Source organism: Hippopotamus amphibius, chromosome 8 (assembly GCF_030028045.1).
Source record: "Hippopotamus amphibius kiboko isolate mHipAmp2 chromosome 8, mHipAmp2.hap2, whole genome shotgun sequence".
Classification (NCBI taxonomy): Eukaryota; Metazoa; Chordata; class Mammalia; order Artiodactyla; family Hippopotamidae; genus Hippopotamus; species Hippopotamus amphibius.
The window spans coordinates 2,122,826-2,149,078 of record NC_080193.1 but is presented as its reverse complement, the minus strand read 5'-3'; the positions used below and the strand labels follow the sequence as shown (position 1 = coordinate 2,149,078).

Sequence of the window (26,253 nt, the reverse complement as noted above, 5' to 3'; positions counted from 1 at the left end):
GTTGATGTTTGTATTTTTTCAAGATTTATTGTTGTTTTCAGCAGGAACTTTGCTCCATTTGGAACTACTCTATGAACAGAAGTTGGGTATTTAGGTTCCTATTTTTATTTTTTTAAGAGTCTTTTTAAAATATTTTATTTTATTTTATTTTATTTTATTTTATTTATTTTATTTTTTTATTTTATTTTATTTTATTTTATTTTATTTTATTTTATTTTATTTTATTTTATTTTATTTATTTTATTTTTTATTTTATTTTATTTTATTTCTTTTGGCTGCACCACACGGCTTGCAGGATCTCAGTTCCCCGACCAGGGATCAAACCCGTGCCCCCTGTGGTAGAAACACAGAGCCCTGACCACTGGACCGCTGGGGAATTCCCTAGGCTCCTATTTTTAAACCCACTATTTTGCCTATAAATTTGATTTGGGAAAGAATAAAGAGATAACTGCCTGTGTCTTTTTTTTTTTTTTTTTAATTTATTGGCTGTGCTGGGTCTTCGTTGCTGCATACGGGCTTTCTCTAGTTGCTGAGAGCGGGGGCTGCTCTTCGTTGTGGTGCGCAGGCTCCTCATTGTAGTGGCTTCTCTTGTTGTGGAGCACGGGCCCTAGGCGCGTGGGCTTCAGTCGTTGTGGTGCATGGGCTCAGTCGTTGTGGCTCATGGGCTCTAGAGGACAGACTCAATAGTTGTGGCACACAGGCTTAGTTGCTCCATGGCATGTGGAATCTTCTCAGGGCAGGGCTCGAACCCGTGTCCCCTGCATTGGCAGGCGGATTCTTTACCACTGCGCCACCTAGGAAGTCCCTGCCTGTGTCTATTTTTATGATTTCTCAAGTGAGAGAACTAAGCTGCAGGCCCAGTTTGGTCACATTATTGCTGCCTCTCTGTCGGAAGTGAACAGAATGTCTCTGTGTAGGTTTCTGCCTTTATCTGAGTGCCGGATCTCACCCCCTTGGGCTGTCACGGGTGGCCTTAGCCTCGTGTTGTCCCATCTCCTGTATCTTCACCTTTGCCCTCTCTGCTGGCTCCCTACCATCGTCTCTTAGAAAAGCTCACATCGCTCCTGTGTTAAGCGGAGAAATCTCCGTGGCTCCCCACCTCCTGCAGCGCTGCACCTTCTCTTCCCTTGCACAGCTCGTTTCTTCCTCTCTCCCACTTGCTCTTCAGCACACCTGTACCTCATTCTTGTGAAATTGCTCCGACCAGGGCCGCCATGACTTCCACGTCACCAAGTTCACTCTCGTCTCAGCAGCTGTGTGCTGATACTTTCCAAAACTGTGTATGTTCCCTGACTGCCTGTGCACACCTTTCCCTGGGTATCTCCTCAGGTCCTGAGATTCCATGTGTCCTCATCTCTCTCCCTCTCAGACTCCTCTTCCTCTCTTATCTCTGTACACGGAACCTCCTTTCACTCACCTCCATTTCCAGGTGGTCAGCAAGTCTGCTGATTCTGCCTTATTGAAGAGCCCCTGAGGGACTTCCCTGGATAAGAATCCGCCTGCCAGTGCAGGGGACACAGGTTCGATACCTGGTCCGGGAAGATCCCACATGCCATGGAGCAACTAAGCCGTGCGCCACAACTACTGAGCCTGAGCCTGTGCTCTAGAGCCTGCGAGCCACAACTACTGAAGCCCGCACACCTACAGCCCGTGCTCCACAACAAGAGAGGCCACCACACTGAGAAGCTGTGCACCACAGCAAAGAGTAGCCCCCGCTCGCTGCAATTAGAGAAAGCCCGTGTGCACCAAGGAAGAACCAACGCAGCCAATAAAAATAAATAAATTTAAAAAAAAGAAAAAAAGAGCCCTTGAATCCATGTACTTCTCCCATCTCCCCTGGTACCGAGTCCAGGCCGTCCTGCTCTCTGCTCTATAACTCATCACCCTTCAGCACTGTCGCACTCCCACCCCCTGCAGCCGGAAGGATGTCTCCATCTGAGATACCGTCACTGGCTCCTCGTTGCCAAGCAGGTGGAGGCCGCACTCTTGGCCTCCCAGCCTCCCCTGCCCTTGCAGCACTGCTGTACTAGGCTTCCTCTGGTGTCTGCTGAACACTCTGCTGGGGACACACTCTCCTCTGCCTGTGTGAAAGCTATTAATTATCCTCCTAGTCTTAACTGAGATGTCGTTTCCCGAGGAGGCCTTTCCAGACCTGCCCTCAAGAGCAGGTCACATACCCCGCTGTGTTCGCAGAGCCCCCTGTACCGTTTCTTTCCTGCATGCCTCACACGCAGTGATTTTTTAAATGTCTGGCTTCCGCCATAGACTCCCAGTTCCAGGTGGGCGAGTTTCTGCCTCCTTTCCTCCTTTCTCTGACCTTCGCGTCACACCGGTGCCTGGCAAGTCGAGGCCACCCAAGTGGTTTTTGTTTAATGAATGGATTAGAGACAAGAATAGCTCCATATGGCAGTAGAGTAGACCCGATTACTCTACCGTCAGCTGTCTCCTGCCTGCCACGTTCGACTGTGACACCCTAATCTCATTTCCCAAAGAGGGATTCGCCGGCAGTTTGACATGAAGCTGTTATCCAGCCTTTGCTGCAGCAGCAGTGGGGCATGTCCTTGTGCCGTGGCGGGTGCCGCGGGCAGCAGTGAGCACGCTGCCCACAGCGGCATCTCTGAGCAGTGCCTTTTTGCACCTTCTCGGAAGGGCAGCGTTGGCCTGTGCCAGGGACTGTCTGCCGAGTTGAGACAGACTTGGATCCCTAGACGTGCAGTGAGAAACAGGCTGCACCAGGTGGGCAGGAGTGGCAGGTCCGTCCACCGTGCCTTGGCCGTGCGCCTTCGGGGTGCCTGGTGGCAGAGACGGAGGTGGGGTGCCTCTTGCTTGCCCTCAGCTGGCACCCACCCATGTGTCTCTGTAACCTGTTTCCACGCTCCTCATGTGCTGTGTTCCCTGGGGGACGAAGGCTTCAGGAACATGACCAGTCTCATAACTGTAAAGTGGACATTTGGACTGAACTTAAAGTGTTGACTTCTGTTTCCTCTTCTTCCCATGTTCTGCGAACTTTGCTTTGTCTGCCAGTCCTTGTGCATAACATGCTGTCCCTTTGGAGACGAGCACAGCTGCCACAGGGGTCAGAGTTCTCACTGATGCTTGCTGGTGGGCGCTGCACGGTGCCTGTGCTGGTTCAGGATGCGAAGGGCGCAGTGGCTCTGGGCTGTGCGGGTCCTGTCTTCATAGAGGACGCGGGGTCACCCTTCCCACTGCCTCCCTCCGGAGTGCTGTGTGTCACAACCATACCTTCCTCGCAGCTTAGAAGACATGTTTTGGATGAAAGATGTGCTGTCCTTGAGAGATTGTCATAGGTGTTACTTTTGACATCACGATATTTTGAGAGGAAGTACTTTTTAAATTGTCAGTTCTTAAAAAGAAGCACTGATGGGGCCGTTTGACTGGTGTCCAGTCGATCCCACCTTTCCCCATCGAGGTGTGTTTGCTCTTGGACGAGACTAACAGTCTTGGCTTGGGCCAGCCCCGTCACATGTCCCTGACACACCTGACCAGACAGAACACATCCGGCCTTCCTATGCTTGTCATCCTGGCCTGATGACAGTCTCGCCTGGCTCATCACCAAGGTCAAAGACATGCTGGCCTGTGTCTGGGGCACCCACTGCAGGGAGCAGGGGCCAAGGAAGGGGTGTTGGACTCGGCCCAGAGGCTGGTGAAGGTGGCCAGTCTGCGGGGCCGAGGGAACCGCTGTGCCAGGGCTCCCGGAGCTCCAGAGACTCCGACCCAGCCTGTGTTCAGCGTGCGGGGGAGGACAGGAGAAGGCGGGCTGTGCCCTCGACGGGGAGGCAGGGTCTGCCCGTGTCCCTCCCGAGAGTCCTCACTGCCCTTAGAGTAAAGTCCACACGCCGGGCAGTGAGGCTCCCCCTGTCACCCTCTCCGTTCTCCACCTGCCCCGCGGTTCAGCCACGCTGGGACTTACTGTCCTCTAACTTGAATGTCCTTACATTTCTGCTCTGAGTAGCACCTGGCTGAATGCTGTCGCCAGCCCTGTTCTCCACCAGTGAGCCAGCCGTCTGACGGACGGCGTGATGTTGGTGTGCTGCTGAGGGCTGCCTGCTGCCCAAAGGCGGAGCGAGTGGCTTCTCCCGCTGTGGCTCGATAATGCTTTATCATCTCTTATTCCAGTTTCCATCCTGACCTGCCTCTGGTTGTAGACACGTATGGCTCCCCGACTGACCATAGGCACACAGGGCAAGGCTTTGATTTAGTTTGTACTTTTAGACCTAGATGCAGCGGGGGTCTAGGAATTTTGGTTGAATTGTATCAGAGGTAAGTAGCAGTCTGTGGTTTAGAAGCATTCATCTATGTTGAATGTCTCATCCCTAGAAATAAAAGTTGAATGAGATGTTTTCCCTTGTTCCTTGTCTACGGGAGTTGTCTTGTATAAGGGACTCTGTGGGGAGCTGTTGAGGTGCCCTGGACGGGAAGGAGCGATGAGCCTCGGGGTGAAGGGAGAAAATTCACCTTCCTGCTACTTTTGCCTCTTGACGTTCAGGGTCAGGTCTCTTTACTATGACATGTTCCACTCTGTGCAGAGCATCTACTAAGAACATCTTCGACCAGCCGACCTGCTTCTCTGCCAAGAGTACCTGCCATGGAAAATGCCAAGACCATCTCAGGTAATACTTTTTATCTGAAATTTCCTTTCAAAAGATTTTTCCAGAAGTTTTAGTGATGGTACTAGGTACTTTCTCTTTGGGCTTATTTAACTTTACTAGCCTCTTTTGCTCTTTGATTGATTGTTTTTCAGTCTGAATTTCCCCTGTTCTATCTTACAGATTTCATAGAAGTCACATTTCTTGGCACTGATTTCAGAAATAAAAAATAAGAGCTACATAGTTCCATTCACTTAATGTGTTCGTTAAGTACCTAGACTAGGTTAGAAGGTATACTGAAAATACAGCTTCATACAAAGTCTGTAGTTGTGAAAGGTTACAATATTTATTCCAAGATGTGTCATGACTATTTCTGAAGGATAATTTCATAGCACACCAAAAATTCTCTGGAAGCCAGATTTTTCCAGTGTGATAAAGCCATTTTGCAATGATGAATTTGGTGGGCTTACTTTGTTGGTCTCCTAGAGCTAACTCTTCAGTTTATCACTGTTCATATTATTTTCCCCTATGGCCTTTTTTTTTTTTTTTTAACCCTTAATAGCTCAACTAGAAACTGGGCCAGGAAAGGAGAGATTCCTGTAACCCTGCCTCCTGTGGTTAACACCCCACTTGGCTGTAGATTTAAGGTAGTACAGTTTTTGTATGTCTTAGCTGGTCTTCAAATCAGTGGCAAGTCCAGCCAAAGTCACTACCCCCAAAGCTCAGATCCAGAGCCTTTTCCTGTAACAGAGTTCTTCCGATTCTTTCTCAGTCTGTTTCCTGTTTTATATAAAATTATGAAAGGTGTTCTCATCAATTACCTAGCACACCACTTAAAAGAAACTACTGATTTAAGGCATACAGAGGTCTGACATTGAAACAAAAAGGCAGAATAATTGTAAAATTAGGTCATATCTGCAAGTGCATCGTTCTAGTAAGATCTTGTAAAAGGAGAAAGCGTGTCTCCTCTGGGTCTTTAAAGACTCTGCTTCGCTGATGCAGTTGCAGTCGGCTTGCGGCTGTCCGAAATCATCAGGAGAATGGCCGCCAGTGAAAGGGGGCGGTTGCAGTCGTCCGGGGAGGTTGCTGGCGTTGGGCACGATGGCACTGCAGCCAGCCCAGGGTGGAGCGGCAGCCCTCCCACACGACCAGCACCTCCTGAGGTGAGCGAAGCTGTCTGAGGCCAGGAGCCTTACCGCCCGCCTCCCACCTCGCTGCGCCCAGCCCTGCGCGTGAGCCCCTGCTGGGCTTCCGCCTCCCAGGTCCCTTCCGGGACTCCTGCAGGGCGCCGCGCCCGGCTCCTTCAGAGCAGGACTTCCCTGATCGTTCTCTCTCAGTAGCTGGCTGGACACGGCACCTTTTGCTTTTCTGTTTTGTCAATTCATGTTTTTTAAAACGTGGCTTGACCCAGAATTAAGTGTGGGCCTATAACAAAGTATCTTTCCTTTCTGTCTCTGCAGCTGTGTTTTTGGCCAAGTTCAGAAGGGTTGTGTTGATTTTCGTTGAGAGTGAGTGTCACTTTCGTTAGCCTTTGGTTTTGGTTATGTCTGTGGTTGAACACAGGTTTGCGGGGAACTCACTGTGGGCCAGGTGGGTGCCATGAGTGTTAAGGGGTGGATGATACATACTCCTTGCCTTCAGGGATTGTGGACTTCTGTGCATATTTCAACAACTGTACCGTTTTTATAGTTTTTTTTATTTTTTAATTTTAATTTTTTTATTTATTTATTTATTTATTTATTTATTTATTTATTTATTTATTTATTTTTTAACAGATAATAAACAGCATATATTTAGAGTGTACAATTTGGTATCCCAATCTCCCAGTTCATTCTCCCCCAGCCCTCCCTGCTTTCCCCACTTGGTGTCCATATGTTTTGTTCTCTACATCTGTGTCTCTGTTTATGCCTTGCAAACTGGTTGATTTGTACCGTTTTTCTATAGTCCACATATATGTGTTAATATATTTGTTTTTCTCATTCTGGCTCATTTCACTCTGTATGGCAGTCTCTAGGTCCATCCATGTCTCTACAAATGTCCCAGTTTGTCTACTAACTTTGGGTTTTGTTTGCTTTTCTTTCTCTGGTTTCTTTAGGTGTAAGGTTAGATTGTTTATTTGGGATTTTTCTTGTTTCTTGAGGTAGGATTGTATCGCTGTAAACTTCCCTCTAAGAACTGCCTTTGCTGCATCCCATAGGTTTTGGATCGTTGTGTTTTCATTGTCATTTGTCTCTAGGTATTTTTTGATTTCCTCTTTGATTTCTTCAGTGATCTCTTGGTTATTTAGTAGCGTATTGTTTAGCCTCCATGTGTTTGTGTTTTTTACAGTTTTTTTTTCCAGTAATTGATTTCTAATCTCATAGCGTTGTGGTCGGAAAAGATGCTTGATACAATTTCAATTTTCTTGAATTTACCAAGGCTTGATTTATGACCCAAAATGTGATCTATCCTGGAGAATGTTCCATGTGCACTTGAGAAGAACATGTAATCTGCTGTTTTTGGATGTAATGTCCTATAGATATCTATTAAATCAAGCTGATTTATTGTGTCATTTAAAGCTTGTGTTTCCCTATTAATTTTCTGTGTGGATGATCTGTCCACTGGTGTAAGTGGGGTGTTAAAGTCCCCCACTATGATTCTGTTACTGTCGATTTCCTCTTTCATAGTTGTTAGCATTTGCCTTGTGTATTGAAGAGCTCCTATATTGGGTGTATATATATTTATAATTATCTCCTCTTCTTGAATTGATCCCTTGATCTTTATGTAATGTCCTTTCTTGTCTCTTGTAACATTTTTTATTTTAAAGTCTATTTTATCTGATATAACTATTGCTACTCCAGCTTTCTTTTGATTTCCATTTTTCCATCGCCTCCCTTTCAGTCTGTATGTGTCCCTAGGTCTGAAGTGGGTCTTTTGGAGACAGCATATATATGCGTCCTGTTTTTGTATCCATTCAGCCAGTCTGTGTCTTTTGGTTGGTGCGTTTAGTCCATTTACATTCAAGGTAGTTATCGATATGTATGTTCCTGTTACCATTTTCTTAATTGTTTTGTTTTTGTTTTTGTAGGTCCTTTTCTTCTCTTATGTTTCCCACTTAGAGAAGTTCCTTTAGCATTTGTTGTAGGGCTGTTTGGTGGTGCTGAATTCTCTTAGCTGTTGCTTGTCTGTAAAGCTTTTGATTTCTCCGTCGAATCTGAATGAGATCCTTGCTGGGTAGAGTATTCTTGGTTGTAGGGTCTTCCCTGTCATCACTTGAAATACATCGTGCCACTCCCTTCTGGCTTGCAGAGTTTCTGCTGAGAAATCAGCTGTTAACCTTATTGGAGTTCCCTTGTATGTTATTTGTTGTTTTCCCTTGTTGCTTTTAATAACTTTTCTCTGTCTTTAATTTTTGTCAGTTTGACTACTATATGTCTTGGCGTGTTTCTCCTTGGGTTTATCCTGCCTGGGACTCTCTGCGCTTCCTGGACCTGGGTAGCTATTTCCTTTCCCATGTTAGGGAAGTTTTCAACTATAATCTCTTCCAGTATTTTCTCAGGTCCTTTCTCTCTCTCTTCTCCTTCTGGGACCCCTATAATGCGAATGTTGGTGCGTTTAACATTGTCCCAGAGGTCTCTTAGGCTGTCTTCATTCTTTTTTCTTTATTCTTTTCCGCATCAGTGATGATCACCATTCTGTCTTCCAGGTCACTTATTCGCCCTTCTGCCTCAGTTAATCTGCTATTGGTTCCTTCTAGTGTATTTTTCATTTCAGTTATTGTGTTGCATATCTCTTGTTTGTTTGTTCTTTAATTCTTCTAGGTAAACTTTTCGATCTTTGCATCCGGTCTTTTTTCAAAGTCCTGGATCATCTTCACCATCATCATTCTGAATTCTTTTTCTGGAAGGTTGCCTATCTCCTCTTCATTTAGTTGTTTTTCTGGCGTTTTATCCTGTCCCTTCATCTGGTACAAAGTCCTGCTTTTTCATTTTCTCTATCTTTCTGTGGCTGTGGTTTTCAGTTCCACAAGATGAAATACTGCTGATACTGCTTGATAGTGCTGTCTGCCCTCTTGTGGAGGAAGCTATCTAGGAGGCTCGTGGGTGCTTCCTGATGGGAGGGACTGATGGTGGGTAGGGCTGGTTGGGCAGAGCTCAGTAAAACTTTAATCTGCTTGTCTGCTAATGGATGGGGCTGTGTTCCCACCTTGTTGGTTGTTTGGCCTGAGGCGACACAGCACTGGAGCTTATAGGCTCTGGGAGGGCTCACGCCAATGAGCACTTCCCAGGACCGCTGCTGCCAGTGTCCCTGTCTCCTCGGTGAACCACAGCCACCCCCCACCTCTGCAGGCAACCCCCCAACACTAGCAGGTAGGTCTGGTTCAGTCTGCTATGGGGTCACTGCTCCTTCCCTCTGGGTCCTGGTGAGCACCCTTTTTTGTGTGCCCTCCGAGAGTGGAGTCTCTGTTTCCCCCAGTCCTGTGGAGGTCCTGCAATCAAATCCCACTGGCTCTCAGAGTCTGATTCTCTGGGGATTTCTCCTCCCGTTGCTGGACTCCCAGGTTGGGAAGCCTGACGTGGGGCTCAGAATCCTCCCTTTAGTGGGTGGACTTCTGCTGTATAACTGTTCTCCAGTTTGTGAGTCACCCACCCAGCACTTACGGGATTTGATTTTAACCCAATTGCGCCCCTCCTACCGTCTCATTGTGGCTTCTCCTTTGTCTCTGGATGTGGGGTGTCTTTTTTGGTGAGTTCCAGTGTCTTTTTATAGTTTTTTTTAAATGAAAAAAAAAAAAACTTTCAAGTTGTCGGTTGGATAAAGAAAATGTTTAGTTTTTCCTCCCGTATGGTAATTTCTGCTCTTTTTGAGGACCTGCTGAAGATGTCTCAAGAACTCAGTTTAAAATGTTTTGCTATAAATTCATAATGGCTGTTTCTCACACTCAGTGTCCAGACGAAGCAGCGAAGAGATGAAGCGAGACGTCTCCGCACCCGAGGGTGCGTCCCCTGCCTCGCTCATGGCCATGGGTGCCACGTCGCCACAGCTGTCCCTGTCCTCCTCCCCCACAGCCTCCGTGACCCCCACCACCCGAAGCCGGATAAGGTAGAGGACACTTAGTATTGGCGCATTTCATGCCTGCCGTTCCTGGCCTTTTGAAGTAAATGATCAGGTTATAAAATAATGGCATTCGAGCACTGATATATTTTCTTTCTTTGTGTGTTATTAAGTGTTTCTTGATTGTCTTTCATGCCCATAATCGGGAAAGATGATATAAAAGTAAAAAAGTAAAACAAAGTGAAAGAGATAATTATTTTCCCCAAGCAGCTGGTGTTTTTGTTTTTGTTTTTTGTGCGGTTTTTTTGGTTTTGGTTTTTTCAAGTAGAGAACAGCTGAGTACAAAAGTAAGTTTAGTGAAACTCGAATACAGGCTGTGGGTGGAGTGTTGGGCAGGCTGGAAGAGGGGAACTCCAGCGCAGCCTTGAGGGTGGTGGGTGTTACTGGCAGGGTCAGTGACTCCAGTAAGTGTGCAGGAAGGCTGAACACAAACTGAAGGAGGGATGGGAGTGGCTTTCAGGACTTTACTGTATATTGACTTACAGGTTTGAGTAAAAGTGGAATATTTGGTCTCTCAAACTCAAATTATATACTTACTTTTAAAACCCTGCCTCTTGGGGACGGATCTCTTAGAAGAGGGGCCCCGTGTGCAGTGGGGGTTGGGCGGGTCAGGCGCAGTGAAGAGCGTGGCTCACACTGTCCATGCAGGTGGGCAGGTTTCCACTCTTCCTGGCCCCCTACGCAGAAGCTGTGAGCCTCCACAAGGCATCTCCCGCGCTTAGCTTCCTTATCTTACAGTGAAGACGCTACAGGAGACCACCCTCCGCTCTAGGAGGCCCTTTTCTGCAGCTTCTGATTGTGTCCATAGACTTCACTTGCCTTTGATGCTTTTTAAGCTGTTTCTGTAACAATACGGCCTGTGTGAGCGTGATAGAGGCTTTTCGTTCTTTGGTTTTTGGCTTGCCCTTTTGTTTTCATTCACACATGTCACCTTTATATTCACTCTCGTTTCCTGTGTTCAGTGGTGCAGTGGTGTTAAAACAAACTCCTCTGAACCCTTTAAACCAGAGTAGGAATCTGGTGGGCTGGCACGGGAACATAAACGGATATTCCTTCACGACAGCAGGCTGACTGCAAGTTGACATATTCTCATATTTTACTTTTGGTTCAAGAGTAAATTAAAATTGGTGCTATTCCCACCTCTCAGTTGGAAAAGCTTTGTGTGCTCTTTGATTTCCTGCCATACTTTGCAGGGTGAATGTGGACAGAATCATACCGATCCGGTTGTGACATCGTAACTCTAGGAGGGTCCCTGGGCTGTTAAGTGTACCGGTCGTGGGGCTAGAATCTCCACTTCACGTGTACAGTCATCGCTAAAAATTAGACCCGGCTTTTAAGGGTCTGCTGCTCGTCGAGGAGCAAGTCGTGTTACAGAGCACCCTCTCTCCAGTGCTCCCTGGTGTTCTGTTCTGCGTCTAGAGTAGTTCCTGGGAGGAGGGATCGGGCACTGGAGGGGTAGGGTTGTACGCTTCCCTGCTCCCTTGCCGGGGTGATCACAGAATCTTTCTTGATTCAGTGTCTGGTCTGGGGCAGGATATTTATTCTGCCTCCAAGGCAGTTGGCAGTGCCCTAAAGTACCCTGCATAGAATTTTAAGAAACGAGTGATGTATAGCCATTGATTCCCCTCCCCCAAGCTTCTGTAGTGTGTCTGTCCCGTCGTAAACCCTGAAGCTCCTTGCGGGGCAGGGACCCTGCGTTGCTCACCGCCCGCGCCCAGTACGTGCACACGCCTGTGACAGCAGTGCTTCGTAAGGAGTGTTGAATGAGGGAGTGAGTTTACCAAAAATCCCATTTTCTATGCAAGGGAAAATGCTAATTACTTATAGTCCATAAAGAGTCTCCAACTTAGCAGTAAAAACATTTGAGACGTTTTATGGATGTTTTAATGTTTATTGCCATCTTTCGTCTTATCTGCTTCCCCCAATTGTAAGCACCTTGAAGGCAGGAGATGTGCCTTGTCATCCCTCACCTGGCCTAACCTTGTCCTCTGTAATTACAACCAGTGATTTAAAAAGAAGATGAAATGATTGAGGACATAAATGTTTGGAAACATGAGTCAGATAAAACTAACAGCTAAAGATCGGGAAGGATGAGGCACGAGGAAGCAGCTGGGTGGGCTTTCAGGAGGCTGGCCGGTGCCGTCGCGCCCCGCGAGCGTCCTGCGACGCGTGAGCACGCTCCGTGCTGAATCTCTGCCCGTGCCCTGTGGGGGATGAGCAGCGCCCCCCCCGCACGTGGCAGAACCCCGACAGTGGTGTGTCTGTGGGGCCCGTAAAAACTGACAGGCACACGCCGGCACGTGAGGATCCGTCTTGCCGCCGGATGCCTCCAAGGGTGCGTTTGTTCTCTTCAGATGTTCTGTGTGTTGGGTTTCTGGTTTAGAGGCGTCCTCAGATAGGAGATATTTCAACGTGGGTTCCTTATTTTCACTCATCAGGGAAGAAAGGAAGGACCCTCTCTCGGCACTGGCGAGAGAGTACGGAGGGTCCAAGAGGAACGCCTTGCTGAAGTGGTGTCAGGAGAAGACCGAAGGCTATCAGGTAAGCCCGTGCTGCTGCTGCCCCGGCGGAGCGGCTGCCGCGCCAGGCGCTGACCGTGTGGCCCCCCCGAGCCGTGACGGCTCCCACACGGGTTCTGCAGCGACCCCGGACGCCGCGGGCTGGCCCTTGGTGAAGTAAGTGTCTTACCTTTCCGGAGCAGCCGACCTCCACGGTGCTCTTGGTCCGCTGTGGTCGTGCTTTCTCATTTCAGTCCCAGGTGAATGCTTCTGTGGAGGCCATCCGGACTAAGAGTGAAAATATATTCATTTTGCTTTAAATTAGCATTTTACTTATCGTGTTTAAAGTTTTCATGTGGCTAAGTTGTTTCTCTTAGCATTTTTCCCTTCCCACTGTGCTGTCTTCATGCCCTTGTCATGTCACATCTGGCCTATTTTGTAGCCTATCCTTTCTTGCCCTGTCTCTCTCTCTCTTTTTATTATTATTAACCTTTTTTAAAAAATTGAAGTATAGTTAATTTATGATGTGTTAGTTTCAAGTGCACAGCAGAGTGATTCAGTTATACATATATATATATATATATTCTTTTTCAGATTGTTTTCCATTGTAGGTTACTACAAGACATTGAATATGGTTCCCCTTGCTATGCAGCATTACCAGGACCATGGTGTTTATCTGTTCTGTATATATTAGCATATATCTGCTAATCCCAAACTCCTAATTTGTCCCCCCCCCCCGCCCCCGCCACTATACCCTCTGGTAACAATAAGTTTGTTCTCTCTGTCTGTGAGTCTGTTTCTGTTTTGTAAATAAGTTCATTTGTATCACTTTAATTTTTGATTCCACACATCAGTGGATCATATGATACTTCTTTGTCTGGCTCACTTCATTTCATAGGATCATCTCTGTGTCCATCCATGTTGCTGCACCTGGCATTATCTCATTCTTTTTTATGGCTGAGTCGTATCCCATTGCATGTATGTGCCACTTCTTCTTTATCTGTTCCTCTGTCGATGGTCCTTTAGGTTGCGTCCGTGACGTTGTGGTACATGAAACAGGCCATACGTGGAAGTATAGATACTGTATGATTCCACTTACGTGAAGTCACTAGAGTAGTCAGACTCGCAGTGACCAAAAGTAGAATGGTGATTGCCAGGGGCTGGGGGCAGGGCGTAATTACTAATGGGGAGTTATTATTTAAAGAGTGTGAAAAAAAAAAGAAGATAAAAATTTTAAAAATAAATAAAGAGTACAGAGTTTCAGTTATGCAAAATGAAGAAAGTTCTGGAAATGGACGCCAGTGATGGTTGCACAACAGTGTGAATGTACTTAATGCCACTGAGCTGTACACTTATAAAGTAACTGCTTAGCAAAGAAAAAAAAGGAAATGATTGGGATACAACTAGATAGAAAAACCTAGCAAGGACGTACAAGACTTGAACCATATACTGTGTACATGAACTATATACTAATTAGACCTGTGAGACATCTGTTGAACACTATCCAACCACAGCAAAATACACCTTCTTCTCAGGTGCACGTACAACATCCAGCATAGGCTATATGTGGAGCAATTAAACAATCTCGATAAATTTTTAAAAATTGTAATTATACAAAGTATCTTTTCTGGTCACAGTGGAATGAAATTAGAAATTAATAAAGGAAGGAAAATTCACAACATAACTATGGGAGGCATTGAAAAATAGCTCTCAGGGAATTTTATAGCTGTGAACAACTGCCTTTAAAAAGAAGAAAAATCTCAAATCAGTGATCTAACCTTCCACCTGAAGAAAGTAGAAAAAGAAGAACAAACTCAGCCTAAAGCAGTCAGAGGAAGGAAATAATAAAGATTAGAGCAGAAATAAAGGAAATAGAAGAATCAGTAGAGAAGATCAGTGACACAGAAGTTGATTCTTTGAAAAGATCAGGAAATCTACAGACCTTTACCTAGATTGACCAAGGAGGAGGGGGAAGAGGAGACTAAAATTACTAGAATCAGGAATAAAAGAGGAGACTTTACTAATGACCTTATAGAAATGAAAAGGATTAAAAGGGAATTGTGAACAGTACACCAACAAATTGTTTAACCTAATGAATTTGACAATTTCCTCAAAATACACAAACTATAAAGATTGACTCAAGAAGAAAGAAAATCTGAATAGACCTATAGCAACTAAAGAAACAGAATTTTAAAACTTTCAACAAAGAAAAGCCCAGGGCCAGATGGCTTCACTGGTAAATTCTACTAGACGTTTAAAAGAAGAATTAACAAGAATTAACTGCTCTTGAGAAAGAGCAGTCTTTCTCAAGCTCTTCCAGAAATAGAATAGAGGACATTTCCTAATTTGTTCTGCAAGACCAGTATTACCCTGATAACAAAGCCAGAAAAAGACATCACAAGTGAAAACTACAGACCAATATTTCTTATGCAAAAATCCTCAATAAAATATTGAGAAACAGAATCCAGGAGCAAATAAAAGGAATTGTGCACCATGACCCAGTTGGATTTATCCCAGGAATGCAAAGTTTTTCAACATAAGAAAATTAATCAAAGCAATACACCGTGTCGTGGAATAAAGGGGAAAAAACACAAAGTCATCTCAGTGGATGCAGGAAAAGTATTTGACAAAATTCAAAACCCATTCATAATAAAAGGGAACTTTCTTAACCTGATAAAGGGTATCTATAAAAACGTACAGCCACCATCGTACTTACTTAATGGTAAAAGACTAGGTGCTTTCCTCCCAGGATCAGGAACAGGAAAGGATGCCCACTCTCACCGTTTCTATTCAGCATTTTACTGGAAGTTCTCGCTAGGGCAGCTGGGCAGGAGAAAGAAATAAAAGGCATTGAAAAGGAAGAAGTAAAACTATGTCTATTTGCAGGTGACATGATTGCTGTCTAGAAAATCTTCAAGAATTCACATAAAAACTTTTGAAGCTAATAAACAAATCCAGCAGAGTTACAGGATATAAGGTCAATATAAACATCACCTGCATTTCTCTATACTAGCAATGAAAACTCTCAAAATGAACTTAAGACAACATTTCCATTTATAATAGCATCATGAAGAATAATATATCCGGAGAAAAACATGGTTTGAAAGGATATATGTGCCCATGTTCACTGCAGCGCTGTTTACAGCAGCCGAGACAGGGAGGCAACCTGGGTGTCCATCAGCAGATGATGGGTAAGAAAGATGTGGTGCATATATTGTCAGCCATTAAAAGGAATGAAATAATGCCATGTGCAGCAGCATGGATGGCCCTGGAGGTTGTCACAGTTAGTGAAGTAAGGCAGAGAAAGACAAATACCATATGGTATCGCTTATATGTAGACTCTAAAAACAAGATACGAATGAACTTATTACACAACAGAAACAGACTCACAGACTTAGAGAACAAGCTATGGTTACCGGGAGGGAAATGGTGGGGGCGCAGGGATAGGCTGGGAGTTTGGGATTGACATGTATACACTGCTATATTTAAAATAGGTAACCAACAAGGGCCTACTGTATAGCACAGGGAACTCTGTTCAATATTCTGTAATAACCTAAATGGGAAAAGAATTTGAAAAAGAATACATACGTGTATATGTATAACTGAGTCACTTTGCTGTGCACCTGAAACTAACACAACATTGTTAATCAACTATACTCCAACAAAAAATAAAAAAATTTTTAAAAAAGGGTAAAATACTTAGAAATAAATTTAACCCAGGGGGCACAAGGCTTGTACACTGGAAACTATAAAACATTGTGAAGGAAATTAAAATCCAAGTAAATGGGAAGATTCTTTGTTCATGGATTGAAAATTTTGATACATGCTACAATGTGGATGAATCTTGAAAATATTATGCTAAGTGAACAAAGCCAGACATGAAACTCCATCTTAAAAGACTTGAGTCCTGCATACCTGAAAGCGGGAGTAAAACTGATCCTCTCAGCTTTGCCGTGGCAAGAACTTCAGTGCAGCGGCTCCCAGGTCAATGGAGGACCGAAATCTCTAGCATAAATCAGTATTGCCCAAACCCTTACATTTTTTTCTTTATGTCATCTTTTATTGAGCTGTATTTCACGTAAGATAACAGTTCACCCATTTAAAAATGCACATTTTAGTGTCTTCACAGAGTTGTGCCGCCATCACCACAGTCAGTTTTAGAGAATTTTCGTCAGTCTGAAAAGAGATCTTGTACCCGTTAGCCGTCACTCCCCGTTTGCTGTAGGCAGCCACGGATCTTCTTCCCATCTTCACAGACGTGCCTGTTCTGGACGTTTCCTGGCACTGGAGTTATGTAGCATGTGGTCCTCTGCGGCCGCTTCTTCCATTGAGCGTCATGTTTTCACGGTTCGCCCGTGTTGTAGCGTGCTCTCCACGCATCACTCCTTTTATGACGGAACAGTCGTCCACTGTATGGACCACCTGTCGTCGTCCCGTCGTCTGCTGACAGCGTCTGGTTGTTGTGGCTGTTACGTGTGATGCTGCTGTGGGCGCTGCTTGCGAGGCTTTGCATCCTGTCCGTCTTCCACTTGGCTGCCACAATGGTTTAAAGTTGTGATCTGGGTATTTCTCTTTAAGCTGCTTCTCCTTTGCCATTTGGTTAAAGCCCCAAATCCTTGGTGTGGAAAACAAGCCCCTTTACAGTTGATCTGGCTCCTGTGTAGTCCTACCGGCTCCTCCACAACCTCACTTTAGCCCCATGTGCCCCCGTCCTCTCACTACGCACCCCTCCTCCATCTGGGGAGTGTCTGCTCCTTCAGCTTCAAAGTCGGCATCTGTGTAATGTCGCCCTTGCCCTGCTCCCCTCCCACAAGGCTTCATCCGTCATGCGCACCCCTCCTCCCAGAGCCCCAGGAGCCTGGTTCTTCCTTGACTTGAACCCAGTCCAGGACAGAGTGCTTTCTGTATTTCAGGGCATGTTTTCTTGGAGGGAGAAGGTTTTTGTATCTGTAATTCATTTTCCCTGTGTTACAGAACCGCACAGGATGTATCCCAGGGGTACTGACGTTGTCAGTTTGTGTGCCTGTCTGCCTTTCTAGACCGCGAGCTCCTTAGAGGGGCCTGTCTTTGCCTCCCAGCCTCCAGCAGAAGGCCCTGCACAAGGCAGAGCTGCGTGACTGTCTGAACCTCTCTGTTGAATGTCGTGGGATACATTGGAGGGTCATTTTTAGAAAAGTGGTTCTCAAGCTGGTATAAAAGCCTGTGAAGATTGTGGGGAAAGTGCAGATTCCTGAGAACCAACCCTTCAAGGTGTGTAATTTGAGAGATGTCGGGAGACTCTGGAATCTGCATTTTTACAGGCATTGCACTTGATCCATACGCCATGCTGTGAGAATCACAGAGTGGTGATTAAGACCTTGGACTTGAGTGTCAGGTAAGATTTGAATGTCAGCTCTGCCTCTTACTGTGTGACCTTTTGCAAATTACTTCACCACTCTGGGCCTCAGTTTCCTCCTCTGTAAAGTGGAGGTTTAAGTGAGGCAGTCGTGCACATTTCTAGCATATGCTATGCATTTAATAGATTTCATAAGCTTTATTTTTTAAATAAATTTATTTATTTATTTAATTGGCTGTGTTGGGTCTTTTTGGCTGTGCACAGGCTTTCTTTTAGTTGTGGTGAGTGAGGGTTACTCCTTGTTGTGGTGCGTGGGCTCCTCATTGCCGTGGCTTCTCTTGTTGCAGAGCACAGGCTCTAGGCGCATGGGCTTCAGTAGTTGCAGCACATGGGCTCAATAGTTGTGGCTCACGGGCTCTAAAGCACAGGCTCAGTAGTTGTGGCGCACGGGCTTAGTTGCTCTGCGGCGTGTGGGATCTTCCTGGGGCAGGGATCGAACCCATGTCCCCTGCATTGGCAGGCAGATTCTTAACCACTGCGCCACCTAGGAAGCCCTTAACATAAGCTTTAAATTTTCCTAGACCATCACTTAAATTGAGTAATTTTAGATAATTAGAAAGTACCTCCCCCTTGATTATGGAACTTTGCCATGTCAGTTGATTAAAAAGTTAAGTAACCAAGTTGATTGAGATAATTCAAGCATTAAATCAATGATTTAACTAATGTCTCTAGGTCCCTTCCCACTTAAATTCTCTGATTCTGTGATTCTAAAGTACATTGTATTAGGTAAAAAAAACAAAAACCAAATCAATTCCTTAAGATCCTCAATTAATAAGGTTCTCAATAATTTTAAGTTTTTTTCATTTACTGGGTAGTTAAAACACAAGCGGAAAAAGGAAGACCTTATACGTTGTGCAGTCTTGTGCTGCAAGCCCGTTTCCCCCCTGCCTTACTTCCTGTGGACATTTCTGTGATGATGTCTACATATGGCTTTTTTGTTTGTCTGGCTTTTGTTTCCTGTGAGACTGATATCTGTTTTGCTGTTTAAAAGTAAATAGGATGCTGGTCCTTTTATTTCAAGGTCTGTGAGTTAAAATTGGACATAATTTTATACGCATAATCTTTTTAAGCTCAAAGATATATCTGATAGAGCCCTTAATTTGTCAAGAGCCACGTAAGAAGTGCCAGAGCCCTTTTCTTATCTAGCTGGAAGTACAGATGCGCGTACCCCTCCGTGAAGCCAGCAGTGTGGGACCAGGCTTTGGTCTCCGACTTCCCGCAGTCAGCAGGAGAGGGCAGGCCGTGACATTGGCTCGCTGAAGCGGGAGCTGTTACGTGACACTTAGCACATTCTGCACTCTCGGGCCCAAGTGCGTCGTTAGTGCTGGGACCACGCATGCTTTATGTCGTAGGGGCTGTCTAATAACAGAGATAGATTCCCTAATACTCATATCATCTTCCGCTAACTCTCTTAAGAGTCATCCTAAAATAATTGTACTAATCACTGTAATTTCATTAACCATCCATTACAAAACAAGCCCTTGTGAGTTTGCCTTTTATCTAACAAGTACATTTTTCTCTTTTAAATTGCGCCCTGCCACCAACTATTCACTGAAGTTTTAGAATACTAAAATTTTACCATTGAAGGGGACCTGATGCTCTGAATTACTGTCAGGTTTACAAACGTGGGCCTGAAGCCCCCGCCAGGATCAGTGACTCCCTCAGGGCTGTGCCGTGAGTCTGTGGCATGACACAACTATTGCTTTAAGGACTGAGTCATTTTTCTTTTTTGATCAGTGCCTCAGCTTGTATACAGTTGTGTTTTTAAGTTAATTTAAATATACAATTAACTCTAATAATTCTTAGTCTCATGAAGAGAAGCGATGCTCCGTGGCCCTGAACTGTCACCTCTGTGAATTCCACTTCCCAGAGGCAGCTGCTCCAGGCCTTTGACTGTTTCTTTAGGGACTGGCCATACAAGAGTGATAGTATGAGACTAACCAGGGAATAAGGAAAATAACTCATCCTTTCCGTATACTTTTCTTTGGTTCTAAATTTTGTATTTAACAGCTTCTGTTGTACTGTTGTTTTCTAGTTCTGGGAAAACCTAATTGAATGCAATCAAGGAGCCTCTAAAGGTTAATTTAAGAGAGCTTTACTTTGAAATCTCATTGTTTTCTGATAAAATGCCAGGGCTAGAGATGGATTAGTTAATCCAAAGGATAATGAAATCACTTAATCTAGTACAAAACAGTTTTAATAAATGGGCAAAAGCTTTTAGTACTGCCTGAGGTAATGTAATCTCAAATAAACATTAAGAATGCACAGTTTTATTGAGGGATTTGCTCATTAGTGCTTGGGTTGAAGAAAGAAAGATTGTACATATCTTAGTAGAGGTTAGTGGAATCAGAAGAATTGATGGACTTGAGTGGTTTAAAAGTGATGTTTTTATGTGCTATGCTTTACTTCCTATCTAGCAATATTTCCTAATATAAAAATTCACTTATCAAACACATACTAAGCTCTGTGCCAGGTCATGTGCTAGGCATTAAAGCAGACAGCAGGAAACAGAAAGGTAGTTCGTATCTCTAGAAGCTTGTGGACTTGACAGTGAAATACGAATCACTAATTACAACTCAATATGGACCTCTGTTGTATGGTCATGATAGGTTATTAGATCAAATTCTGCTGAGAACTTCTACTTTGTTTAAAATACAAATAGATGTATATGTCTTTGGAGCACTGGGGACTAATGAAGACAGCTAGGACAAATTTGAGAGGAGCTGAGATTGCAGGGAGAAAGAAATCACACTAAGTTGAGCCCCTGCCTACCCTGCCTTTTTCCACCCTTGGGGCATTTGCCAGCTCCTGGCCTGGGGCGGAGACCAAACAGAAAGCAGTGGTCCAGAGCTTGTTTCAGATCACTGAGGCGGGAAACTAAAGTCTGAATTTGGAGCCACTGAGGCAGCAGAGATCTGAGAGTCCTAAATCCCTGGGTGAAGACAGGCTCAGAGTAGTGAGCTCAGCATTTGACCTCGCTCTTGTCCTCGCGGCACCTGTCACGTGCGTAGAGGAGGACCTGGAGAAACTGAGCAGAGAGCTGCTGCCGAGAGCGCAGAAGCGTCAGCACAGCTTTTGTTCTCCTGGTGCCAGGAAGACACAGTCAAGAGTTCAGGGCCAGCCAAGGAGGAATGACCCTGGCAAACACCCCGGGGGTTAGTAGAGCCCTCAGGAGAGCAGTGCCTTACAGGTGAAGGTTGACTGGAAGAGGCCAGCTTGAAATTCAGCATCAGGACCGTCACCTGCTGCATCGAGGTGATCAGCTGCCAGAAGAAACGTAAAACCTCTCTGCAGCGGGTGGCACCATCCTGCCCCTTACCCTCTGATACCTAGTGTCTGGCAGTCCATCGGAAATACCAGTCATGCCGGTGAACGTGACCACATGACTGAAAACCAAGGGAAATAATGAGTAATAGGAAAAACCTTCAGGGGATCCAGATACTTAGATAGGCCTTTAAAGTAACCAGTCATTGTGTTCAAGAAAATGATGAAGACAGAGAAAATTTTACCAGAGAATTGGAATCTGTGAAATAGAATCAGGTGGAAATTTTAGAACTAAAAATTATAGTAGCTGAAATTAGGAACTCCAATGTATGCATTTAACAGTAGGCTAGATACAATAAAGATTTGTGAATTGTAGGAGTGATCAGTTAAAAATATCCACAATGAAGCACTGAGAGATGAAAGTTTGAAAAATATGTAAGAGGGTGTCATAGACGTGGGACAGTGTAGAAAATTTAACATGTGTGTAATTGGAGTCCTAGGAGGAGAGGGAAGGACAGAAGTGGACTGTCCTAGTAAAACTGCCAAAAATGAAAGTCAGTGAGAAACATTATAAAATAGAGAAAAAAGGTATTAGCTTCAGAAGAGCACTGATAAGACTGGCAACTTCTCCATAGATCAACAAAAACAGAATTTGTCACCAACAGGCCCCCTCTGAAAGAAGAAAGGGAAATGCTTTCAGCAGAAAGAAAACAGCCCCAGAGGCAAACAGAATCATAGGAAAGGGTGAAGAGCAGTGGGAGGAGTGAGCACGCGGGTGAGGATAGATGGGTGTTGTCTCTGCAGTGTAATAAAAATGTCTTATTTAACGATATATTTAGGCTTAAAATATAAAACAAAAATGGCACAAGAGGTTGGTAGAGCAGGAGATGTATTAACATGTTATAAGGTCCTTGTGTTGTCCAGAAAGTTGTGAAGTTCTTCATTTATGGTAGCTATTAATGAGTTAAGGGTCACACACTGTGTAAGTCTCTAGGGCTGCCACTGTCTGATACAATGGCCATTGGCTGCATGTGATTATCGAGCACTTAAAATGTGGCCAGTCCAAATAGAGATGTGCTGTGATTATAAAACACACATCAGGACTTCCTAGGTGGTGCAGTGGTGAAGAATCCTCCTGCCAATGCAGGGGACACGGGTTCGAGCCCTGCCCTGGGAAGATTCCACATGCCACGGAGCAACTAAGCCCATGCACCACAACTATTGAGCCTGTGCTCTAGAGCCCGTGAGCCACAACTACTGAGCCCATGTGCCACAACTATTGAAGCCCACGCGCCTAGGGCCCATGCTTCACAACAAGAGAAGCCACTAAAATGAGGAGCCTGTGTACCACAATGAAGAGTAGTCCCCGTTCAGAGCAGCCAGAGAAAGCCCGTGTGCAGCAACGAAGACCCAATGCAGCCAATAAATAAATAAAATAAATTAATTAAAAAAAATAAAAATAAAAAGCATGTTTTAATTTAAAAAAAGAAAAAAAGAAAAAAGAAAACACATTAGATTTTAAAGACTTAGTATGGGGAAAAAGGATGTAAAACACCCCCTTTAAAAATATCGATACATATTGAAGTCATCATATTTTAATAAATCAGATTGGATAAAATATATTATTATATGTCTTTTTCCTTTTTTAATGTGGCTGCTGGAAGTTAATTATATATTGGTAACAACTAAAACAGTAATAAAATATGGAAAATTAAGAGGCTAATAGATGGGGAAATGGAGTAACGATAAATACCTGATTAATCTGAAAGAGGGCAGGAAAGGAGAGAAAAGGAGCAAGGCACGAGGGGCTCAGAAGTGGACTTCAGCCCAGGTATGTTAGCGTGGCATTGTGTATACATGGACCGAGTGTTACAGTCAGAAGACCAAGACTTTCAGGTTACAAACAACAAGCCCAGCGCTGTTTTGCATACAGGAACCATGCTTTAACTGGGAAGACTGAAGGTAAAAGACTGGGAAAAGATACTGTGCAAGCACTAATCAAAAGCTGGGAGCCCACCACCCAAAAAAAAAAAAAAGAAAAGGAAAGAAAACGTTGGGAGAGCTATACTGTCGGACAACGTACCTGTCACAGAAAGAAGTGTTACTAAAGATGGCACTTCATTGATAAAAGGATCAAAACAACAGTAGCGACACCTGCAGCCGTCAAGGCAGCCTTGGGAAACAGCGTCGGGAGGCTACGTTGCCCAGGAAGGAGACTTCACAAGCACTTACCACGTACCCTAAACCTCAAACACGCCTGATGACAGCGCCCCAAAGAGCATAAAGCCAAGCTGACAGGACTGAAGGGAGGAACAGACAGCCCCTCAGTCATATTTGGAGGTTTTAACACACCTCTCAGTAACTAGTAGAAAAAGCAAACAGAAATTTAGTAAAGCTGTGGAAGATGTGAGTGACACTGTCAAGCAGTTTGTCCTGCTGACAGCTGTAAAATGCTGCACAGACCACTTCAGATTGCCCACTCCTTCCAGCTGGCCGTAGAACGTTGATCAGAATGGGCCGTGTGCTGAGCCTTGTGTAGCAAGTCTCAAAAAATCTCAAAGAATTAAAATCCTTCAGAGGAGTTCTCAAAATGAAAGGCTAGATATGATCAATAGATGCAGAAAGAGCATTTGATAAAATGCGGCAACCATTTCACTGCTTAATTTTTTTTTAAAGAAACAAATTTCTAACAAATTAGGAATAGAAGCTGCTTTCCTTACTCTGATAAAAGGTATCTAGAAAAAAAAATCTATAGTAGACATCAGTCTTAATTGTGACATCAAGAGCTTTCTTCCAGAAATGAGGAAAGTGACAAGACTGTTCTCACTTCTCTTCAGCGTTGTATTGAAAGTCCTAGCTAGGGCAGGAAGGCGGAACAAGAAATGAACAGTGTGTAATGATTAGAAAGAAAAGTACAAGGCTCTTTGTTCACAGACATGATTATGATGTAGAAAACTTAACACAGATGCAGATATAAACATTAGCATCCAACAAAACATTTTTTTAAGATTTCATTTTTATTAGCATTTTAAAAATCAAGTACATGGGAATGAATCTGATGAAAGATGTATAGAGCAGAAAAATATAAAACGTAAGAAATTAAAGAAGACCTACACAAACAGCATGATGTGCTAATAATTAGTTCATTGATTGGAAGAGCAGATAACCTGTAAGTAAATGTACTCCCAATCAGAATATCAGCAGGGTTTTCTTTATTTTTTAATGGAAATTGACAAGCTGATTAATATTTATATGGAAATCCACTTGGATGGATAGCCTGGGCTGTCTTGGAAAACAAAGCTGGAGGACTTACACTACCCAGTAGGAGGACTTCACACACACTTCATAAAAAGGATACTCGATGGCCAAGAAACAGCTGAGAACGTGCTCAACGTCGTTAATCATCAGGGAAATACAGATTAAAACCACAATGAGGTGATACGACAGCAGATTAGACACAGAATGCCTGTTTCAAAAGGCTGACGATGCCTCGTGTCGGGCAGGAAGCAGAACAGGAAGACACAGACATTGCTGATGGGGCTGGAAAATGTTCCAGCCGTTTTGGAGAACTGTTTGGAAGTGTCTGCTGAAGCTGAATATTTGCATATCATGTGAGCAAGCAGCTTCACTCCCCGGGGTATCTCAACAGAAGTGCGTGCACGTGTTCCGCGAAAGACCTGTGTGCGGTGGTTCACAGTCTTGCTAAGAGTCAGGACATGAGGCAACCCACATTCATCAAGAAGCGAGTGGATGAATTGTGGGGTGTAGTTCTATATGGTATGGAAACAAAGAAGAGTGAGCTACTGCAGCATGGTTGAATCTCATGCATGCAGTGCTGAGCAAAAGCAGCCGGATAGGAAGGAGCACAGGTTGTGTGGTTCAGTGAGGGGGACGCCCCAGAGGTTGGCAGCATTAGTCTAATATGTGCCAGAGTAACGGTTGCCTTCATGGAGGTCACAGGAGGCTTTCTGGGTTTTAAGTACTAGGTAGCTAGTACTTATGAAAAATGGAAAAAATATGAATGCCATCAGATTTTCTACATAGGCAATTTTGCCATCTGCGACTAAAGACAGTTTTAATTCTTCCTTTATAATCTAGATACCTTTTATTCCTTTTTCTTTCCTTACTGTACTGGCTAGAAACTACAGTACAATATTGAATAGAAACGATGGACACACACATCCCTGTCTTGGTACTGGTCTTAGGGCAGGGGTCAGTAGAGTTTTGCTTAAAAGGCCTAACAGTGAATATTTTAGACTCTGTGGGTCATAATTAGTTTGTTGACTTGAGTTCTTTCTTATTTCTGAACGTTTGAGAGTTTATAGCTATAAAGTTTCCCCCAGCACTGCTTTTGCTATGTCCCATTAAGTTTTAGTTTTAGTATGTTGTGTTTTAATTTTCAGTTATCTGATTTTCCTTGTGATTTCTTCTTTGATCTTACAGTTAAGGTGATTTATTTTTTAGTAGTAAACGAACCTTGTTATCCTGGGACAGACTGCCCTCGGTTATGATGTCTTATCCATTTTCTGTATTGTTACTTTGATTTGCTAAAATTTTGTTTAGAATTTTTGCATCTTGTTTATGAAGATACAGGTCTGCAGTTTTCTTTATGTCTTTAGCAGGATTTGGTATCAGGGTAAGGTTGACCTCATAGAAGGAATGGGTGAGAATACTCTCTTCTTCACTTTCCTGGAAAAGTTTATGTGCAGTTGGTATTATTTCTTACTTAAATGTTTGGTACATTTCTCCAGTAAAGCCACCTGGGTCTGGGGTTTTCTTTGTGGGAAAGTCCTTAACTACAAATCCAATTTCTTTGGTATCTATAGGGCTATTCAGGTTATCTGTTTCTTCTTGAGTGAGCTTTGGTGCTCTGAGTCTTTCAGGGAATCTGTCCGTTTCATCTGAGTTGTTGAGTTTATTGCCATAAGGTTGTTCATTATCTTTTAGATATTTGTAAAATCTGAAGTGTTTGCTCTGATCCTTGATATTGCAATTTGTGTATTCTCTTTTTTCCTGATTAATCTGGCTAAAAGTTTATCAAATTTATCTTCTCAGTGAACCAGTTTTTAATTTTATCTATTTTCTTTATTTTTGTTTTTCTGTTTCATTGATCTGTACTCTGGTCTTTTTATTTTCTTTCTTTTGCTTACGTTGAGTTTTATTTGCTCTTCCTTAGTTTCGTAAGGTAGACGTTGTCTTGATTTGAAGCTTTTTCCTGCTGTAGATGCTTATTGCTAGAAATTTCCCCCAAAGGACTGCTTTAAGTGGCTCCCCACAGAGCTCGATACATTGTTATTCATTTTCATTCAGTTCAAAATACTAATTTAATTTCCCTTTTGATTTCTTCTTTGACCCATAGATTGTATAGAAGTGTGTTCTTCAGTTTCCAAACACT

At 44.0% G+C, this 26,253-nt stretch overlaps 1 protein-coding gene across 12 annotated transcripts in view; it reads left to right on the top strand.

Moving 5' to 3' along the window:
* Nucleotides 1–26,253, top strand: part of SPECC1L (sperm antigen with calponin homology and coiled-coil domains 1 like) — a 117,510-nt gene that overhangs the window by 72,048 nt on the left and 19,209 nt on the right. For 10 of the 12 annotated variants that reach the window (XM_057744044.1, XM_057744042.1, XM_057744041.1 and 7 more), the window contains 3 exons: nucleotides 4,548–4,631; nucleotides 9,533–9,689; nucleotides 12,140–12,242. In XM_057744044.1, coding sequence (XP_057600027.1) covers nucleotides 4,548–4,631; nucleotides 9,533–9,689; nucleotides 12,140–12,242 — 344 coding nt within the window. Of the gene's footprint in view, nucleotides 1–4,547; nucleotides 4,632–9,532; nucleotides 9,690–12,139; nucleotides 12,243–26,253 lie in introns of those variants that run through there. The other 2 variants (XR_009055002.1, XM_057744040.1) reach the window with 2 other exon arrangements.